Consider the following 7927-nt stretch of genomic DNA (forward strand, 5'->3'; position numbering starts at 1 on the left):
TGCAAGTTGTTGACTTTATATGATCCTGAAGTTGTCACTTGGTCAATACAATATTTCAAAAGTAGTCCTTTATCTATTTAACAACTCGACATTAGTCCAAAGATTTTCTTTTCTGAAAATTACCTAAATAATCATGTTGTTTTCACCAAAGTAGTCAGCCTCATTTCCACCAATCAGAAGCTGTAGCTTTGTCAACTGTGACGGCTAGAATTTAGCGTACACTTTTAGTGAGACGGCTGAGACAGCTAGGGTTAAACCAACACTTTTTGCAAGGCGGTTGAGACAGCTAGCCTACACCTTTTGCAAGACGCCTAAGCCCCTGGTTTGTTAGCGAAAGCATCGGCTTAGCCCTTCTTTTAGATGACGGCCATGACTACTTTTGAAAAGGCAAAAAATCATTGTCTAGTTCTTTCATCAATGTCAATTTTTGTAATTTAGCCTTTTGTATTAGTCGAAATCCCAACTATGGTGTCCATTAACGTCAGTGGTGAAGTATAGAAGGGGCGGGGAGGGGTGCCCGACCCCCCGAACTTTTCGCTCAGTAGTGTTATATATGTAGTTTTCGTATACAAATTTTTGGGTATATACGTTTTCGACCCCCCGGTTCTATAGAATTTTTTTGGTATATACGTTTTCGACCACCCCCCTCGTCATTCGGGTCAAACTTCGCCACTGATTAACGTTATCAGGAGGTCATCAAAAAGGTTACCTGTCTAGGATGAGACATTGAGAATACTGGAAGGGTATATGTATTGTTAATGAAAGCAACGGTCAACAGGTGCTACATTAAATATACACACTATAACAAAACTTTGATAAGGTTGATATAACATTGCATCCCATTTTTCCATATTTTTAGTACCTTTTGAATAGTTTTATCATCTTGTAGTCTTCTTGGAAAGTTCAGGTATCCATATCAAAGTTGACACGTACTTCGTTTGACTATTAAAAATTAAATTCAGCGTTTATTTCCAAACACATCAGGTAGCCAATTTAAACATTATAAATCTATTTTTTTTTATTTGAACGACTTAAACAAGATAATCTTGAATACTCAAGTAGTCAAATAAAGTTTTGGTGTTCCTTATGACCAATGAGGTAGTGGTTGAGGAAAGACTTGGTGTTTCTTGTGACCCAGATTCGACTCTCGCTCTCCCCATTATTTTCTGTGGCATCCAAGTGAAGGGCGAATACTGGTGACGCCGGTTTTCTGTGGCATCCAAGTGAAGGGCGAATACGGGTGACGCCGGTTTGTCGTTGGGTTTTCGCACATCTGGGAGAGCCAAGGGGCTGGCGCCGGTCGAGTAGTCGACCTTGGCCACAGCGCCCGGTGTCACGGTGGTTGGCACGTCATTCCTTGCCGTTCAAAAAAAAGTCAAGGAAAGTTTTCTTTGTCATTTAGGTTTTGCCCTAGCGGTCAAAAGGAATTAACTTTTGTGAGGAAACTAAAGTTCAACTCTTAGAAGGTGTAATTTAGGAGTTTTTTTCCCAAACTAGTGTTGATGGAATAAATATTTACCAAAATGGTGTTTCTTGAAAACTATTTACCAAAATAGTGTTTTTTGTTAATTTTGTATTTATTAATCAAGTATCTATTTTTACTCTTTAATGATTTATATTTTTTCAATCAATCCAATATTTTTTTTAAGTCTTTGATTTCTCCAATATATTTTTTATAACTCGTTTCCGTTCGTAAACACATATATAATAAAAACGAAAGTGTTAAAATTTTAATTCGGAACGTTGATACAAACAAAGATGCCTCTACCTAAAATTCATAAAAAAAAATAGAAACGAAAAAACCATTTGAGAGATTATTACAATTCACAACTAAAATTTTGTTTACATATTGCAGCTTAAAATATTTTTTAAAAGTTCTTGGCATAGAAATTAAAGAATAAAGATGAACTTAAAAATACAAAGGTCAAATAAAATTTACTTAAACCTCTAAATTTTATAAAACTAAAATGCTGGTGACCTTATTGAAAAATGTCAAATAAAAAATCTTATCATAGGTACCAAGTTTGTAATTCATCTTCTACTCTTTTAAATTCGCTCCTAAGGACAAGTATTAGTTAGTTACCCTCATAATCTTAATTAAATAAATATTTTATTTCTACCAACATATTTCCTAGGTGCTCAACATATTTAAAAAATATGTAACGTTTTACAATTTTTTCTATCTCTACAACTCATAAATACTAAAAGTTGTAATCGATTGTTATGTGTTGCACACCAATGACGTTTTCTCTTTATAAAACTGATTTATATAAAGAATCTGTAAATTAATTTCTGTCTTAATTTATATAATTTAAAACATCCTTCACCTTAATAGAAAAAATAAACTGAGTTAGTGATTTGGAAGAAAGTTTATAAAAATTATGTGACAAAACTATTAATTATTTTTCTAAAAACTCCATATATATTCTTTTTTATTTTATATGTAACAAAAATAATTAAATAAAAAAATTAAAAAGGGTTTGAGTAAATTGCCAAAATCATCCCTGTGGTTTTATATTTGCCAGTTTCATCCAAATATCCTCAACTTAACAGAAAAAATAAACTAAGTTAGTGGTTTGGATGAAAATGGCAAAAAGTTACAAACCTTGGGGGCAATTTGGTACAAAAGTGTCATTTTAGACGAAAATGGCAAACGTGCCCAAACCTCAGGGACGATTTTGGCAATTAACTCAAATACAAAGTCAAATGATTCGATTATGGTTGTTTCATCAGTTGGTGCGTAACCCAACAAATAAATATGCATATTTATTGTTGATTGTGGTATTATCAATAACAAACGTATCTGGTAAAATTTGAACATTATTAAAGAATTCTTGGGTATGTAGTAAGTTTTATTTTAATATTATTAGTAATAATAACTTGGATTAATCTTAAAATGTTAAAGATGATGTTAAAGATGAAGATAAATAAAAGATCAATTCTTATTTCGTAAAAAACAAATAAATAAAAACAGTTGTTGGATCAATTTACTATAAACATAAGTGTAATATAAAAATAAAGAAATAGATAATGATTTAATTGTATAGGAAAAAAAAAGCTAATATGTTTTTTAAAAAAGTTATTGCTAAAAAAATATAAAGAGTTAACCGAAGAAATTGAAGAAATCAAAGAACTAAAAAAATATTGGATTGGTTGAAAAAATATAAATCATTGAAGAATAAAAAATTAGATACTTGATTTATTTAAAAAAAATATTATAAAAGTTTAATATGTTATTTAAATAGAAAAGAAAATAAATAATAAACAATAAACACCATTTTGGTAAATAGTTTTCAAGGAACACTATTTTGGTAAATATTTTTTCCACCAACACTAGTTTAGGAAAAAAAACTCTGTAATTTAATATACTCCCTCCGTCCCATTTTAGATGTCATGGGACCCATATTCACACAATTTAAGAAATATTTGAGTATTTTATTTTTTGAGTTGTAAAATGACAATAATGTCCTTAGAAATGACAATTAAATTGGGACAACAAAAAATGGAAGTTTGTAATGGTAAGAGCAAAACTGGAAATTATATTTACATTTTTGGAAATGACAATTAAATTAGGACAACCAAAAGTGGAAATTTGGACATTTAAAATGGGACGGAGGGAGTAGTATTTAAGGGGAAAAAAGCTTTACTGTTTAAAAAAAAGGTGGTCTAAGTAAACAATTAAGTGTCCATGGCTTTATAGCCTAGTGGCATTTTGGGGTTGGGATAAAACTTTGGGACCAATAGGTCCTGAGTTCGATTCTCACAAGGGGGGTTTTCCCATATTTATTGGGTTTCCTCCTGAATTGGTGTATAGGCATTAGACTACATGGTATGGTGATGGACCATCCTTGGAGGATGATCCGCCACGTAGGCGACACGTCACATTCCTCTCTAAGATGGTCCATCCTCCAAAACTAGAAGGCATGGTAGGATGATCCTAGTCATAGTCCTCCACCACTTTTTATGTTTTTTTTTTATTTTTTTTAGTATTCTATTTTTTTTTAACATTTAACAAATATACTAATAAAATATTTTCATTAATATTAAACCCACATTACATAAATATAAAAAAAAACATAAACTTAAAAAAAAAGACTTAATAAAAATAAACATAAAGTTAAATAATTTGATGTTTTTTCATGATGTCGTGTTGTAATTTTTTCAACATCGAACGTTTCGGCTCGGGTTCGTCCTCGACATTCATCGTCATTATTTCCCATTCCTTAAGCCGAATTTTTTCATCGGAAATTCGGATTTTCTCATTCGACAATCGGACCTTCTCTTTTAACTTTTCGTCCGATGCACGACTTTTTTCTTCGACGGCCCGCTCCTTCGCCTTCGTCTTTTGGGCCGAGATGTCGTTGTACATTTTTAGGTCTTCCATAAACTCAACCATGTTCGGGTCCACCTTTTCCTTTTCTTTTCCCTTGGCCCGCTCCTTCTTTGTTTTGTCTCGGCCCGGTGGACGCTCGGGTTCACGTACGTTATACTCGTCTTCGTCATAGTCGGCGTCATCATTTAAGTTTATGTGACACCTCGCGTCCGATCCACCGGCGCTTAAACTACCCGTTTCCGATGTTTTTTGGCGTTTCGCCATCGCCACCTCGTTAGGAATGGGCGCCCATTTTGGGTCGTCTTTTACAACCATCCACGCGCGAACGTGAGGAAAGTTGGAACCATGATTTTGCTTATACTTTTCCAATGCCATTTTGAACACATCCTCGTCGTTCCACCCGCTACGACGGTCACTTGTATATAATTTGTTATACTCCTCGCAAAACCGATTAATGGCCGAGTTCAATTTTCGCCACTTCGAGGAAACCGAGTCGTTATCTCTATACGGGCCTTGGTCCATCATGACGAGAAACTTGGCCAATACCTTGGACCAAAACCCGTCACCCGGTTGGTTATTACCTATAAAAAAACAAACAAAGAAAATTAAAAAAACAAAACAAACTTTAAAACAAACAAAATTAAAAAGAAAACATACTGTTAAGAAAAAAAAAATAAAAACTTTAAAACTGTTAAACCTAATAAAAAAATAAACTTAAAAACTAATAAACCTAAACAAAAAATAAACTTTAAAACTAAAATATAAACCCACTGTTAAGAAAAAAATAAACTTTTAAAAATTTAAACTTTAAAAATTTAAACTTTAAAAAAGGTAAACTTTAAAAAGATGTAAACTTTAAAACGAACCTTTTACCGGGTTGTCGGAAGTGCCAATGAAAGCCTTGGCTAAGGCTTCTTCTTCGATTGGGGTCCACTTAATCGCCTTCGGTTTCGACGTTTGATCACCCACCACTTGTTTGCCTTTGTTTCGTTTTCCTTTCCCTTTAGGCGGTTGGGTTTCGGGCACAATCTCCACATCGTCTTCGGGTTCGGATTGGGTCGGGATCGGTTGAGGTTGAACGGATGGAAAGTTCCAAGCACCCCGCATCATCATTTGTTGAAGGGCTTGATTTTGGGAGATTTGAGTGAGGTTTGGCGAGTGTTGGAATGAAGCAAACGCGTTCGATGAATATTGGGAGAATTGGTTCGGTTCTAGCGTTGGATAATATCCCGGAACCGAAAAAACATTTGGTTGGGTCGGATTGTTGGGAGTATTCGGGTTGTTCGAAGTGTTCGGGTTCTCCGGGTTGTTGAACGGATCCATGAAAATTATGTGGAAGAAGGTTGAGAGAATAGTGGAAGGAGTATAAAAATTATATGAGAAAGAGGTGAATTTTTAAGATTAATTTGGTGTTTGATAGTGAAAATGGAAGTTATATTTATATATTTTTAACAAGTGACCGTTTGGCATTTTTCAATTTATGGTTATTTTGTTTTTTTTTTAACGGTCAAAAAATAGCTGGGCCCCACTCTTTTTGCATCGTCGCAAACGGCTAGATAGGGACGGAGAGGACGGGGACGGTAGGGGGCGGCACGGTATTTGGACCGTCGCTGACCCGCGACGGGCCGGGGCCGACCCCCATACCGTGTAGCCTTATGCCTAGTAGAGATGGATATAATCGGGTGGTTCCGCTGGTGGCACGATGATACTCCAGTGGTCCGTCAGTGATCCAAATTTGCCGTTAAAAAAAAAGTAAACAATTAAGTGATGAAGATGGATGCATTGAACAAACCTCGTTATCGGAAACATGTCCAAATGATATAACATTGAACAGAAGCATGGAAATACATGAAGAGAAATTCTTAAAAGACCTAAATATTACCGATTGAAATACATGAAGAGAAATTCTTAAAAGACCTAAATATTACCGAGTATTTGCCACATTACCCTTTTTTTCTCGAACGGCCAACTTTATAAAGACGGCAAACTAGCAAGAAACTTGCAGCCAAACAGTGGCGGAACTAGAAGAAAAATTCAGGAGTATCCTAATTTTTTTTATCTCAACCCATCTATGAGAATTCGAGGGCCGCTAAGCAGCCCTGTGCGACTAGTAAAAATGGGTCTTTAAAAATTTCTTTTACCTAAGGTCATCCTGAAAATTCGAGAGCCCTTAGGAACCTTAAACAACCCGTATATTGATATCAAGTAAAGTTTGTGAAAATTGTGGGGGGTACATATCGTTAAGGATCATGTATGTTAGTAAAATGATATATAAATAAACAACTTGAAAACAAATAAATAACGTTTATAATAATAAATTAAATAAATAAACAAACTAAATTTATTTATTTATTTATTTTTGAACGGCAAATTTGGATCACTGACGGACCACTGGAGTATCATCGTGCCACCAGTAGAACCACCCGATCATATCCATCTCCACTAGGCAATAATGCCTATATACCAATTCAGGAGGAAACCCGATAAATCCGGGAAAACCCCCTTTGTGGGAATCGAACCCATAACCTAATGGTCATAAGCATTATCTCACCCCAAGATATCACTAGGCTATAATGCCATGGGTAATAAACAAACTAAATGGTTAAATATTATTGAAGTTTGACTAAAACGTGAGTTCTACTTTTACTTTGAGTTAAATGCTTGGTTGGTCCCTGTAGTTTGCAAAAATTTCACTCTTGGTCCTAGTGGTTTACTAATTACACGCGTGGTCCCAAAACTTGTCAAAAATGAACTCGGTTGGTCCCTAGCCCTAACATCAGTTAAATTTCTCAGTTAATTATATATGAAATGACTATATTACCCTTGAACAATTAAAAGAAATAAAAAAATATATAAAGCCCATTGATCATCATCATCTTCAACCTCATAATCTTCAACCTCAGTCCCTAAAAAAAAACTCAAACACCACCACCTCCTCCACCATCACAACCCACCAGGGGACATTATCGTCATTAATTTCAACAATCAATAAAAAACATAACATTTCACACAGAACAAACTAAATAAAACTCATTTTTTCTTATTCAATTACAAAACCCATAAATCCCCAAATAATTAGAACTCAATCTAAACAAAATACACTCCAATTTCAACAATCAAATAAACACAACAGTTCACACAAAACAAATAAAACAAAACTCAATGTTTCAAAACCAGTAAATCCCCAAATATGCAACAAGAATCAACCATGAATCGAGATCAAAAAAAGGGAAAGATTACCGAGAGAAAAAGGGGCCGATTCCGAGACCAGGACGAAGATCAAGAACGATGACAGCCATGGCTGTGCCCTCGCACCTTCTACGGGGTCTCTGCAACATAATAATAACTGGATAATAACAAACAGGATTATCCTTTCAGAGATTTCAAATTCCCGATTATCTTGTTGTGCGGTGATGATAAGCCTACGAAGCCCGTATTTTTGGCGATCGGGTTTTTTTTTCGATTTAGAGGATGCGTAAGTGGTTCAGTTGTCGCCTACTACACGGCATGAATGAATGAATGGAAGGATGGATGCTTTACGGTTTGTACTTTGTTGGTATTTGGTTATGTTAACGAGAGACGCTAGTGCTCGAT

The 7927-nt window shown here is 34.8% G+C and overlaps 1 protein-coding gene across 1 annotated transcript; it reads right to left on the reverse strand.

Moving 5' to 3' along the window:
* Positions 1-3971: 3971 nt before the first annotated feature.
* On the reverse strand, positions 3972-6661 carry LOC110929426 (glutathione S-transferase T3-like). Its single transcript, XM_022172584.2, has 2 exons — positions 5200-6661; positions 3972-4914 (listed from the first exon to the last, which is right to left on the reverse strand). The coding sequence occupies exons 1-2, from the start codon at positions 5654-5656 to the stop codon at positions 4118-4120; spliced, it is 1254 nt and encodes a 417-aa protein (XP_022028276.1). The 5' UTR covers positions 5657-6661; the 3' UTR covers positions 3972-4117.
* Positions 6662-7927: the final 1266 nt, after the last annotated feature.

Source organism: Helianthus annuus, chromosome 3, assembly GCF_002127325.2.
Source record: "Helianthus annuus cultivar XRQ/B chromosome 3, HanXRQr2.0-SUNRISE, whole genome shotgun sequence".
NCBI classification, from domain to species: Eukaryota; Viridiplantae; Streptophyta; class Magnoliopsida; order Asterales; family Asteraceae; genus Helianthus; species Helianthus annuus.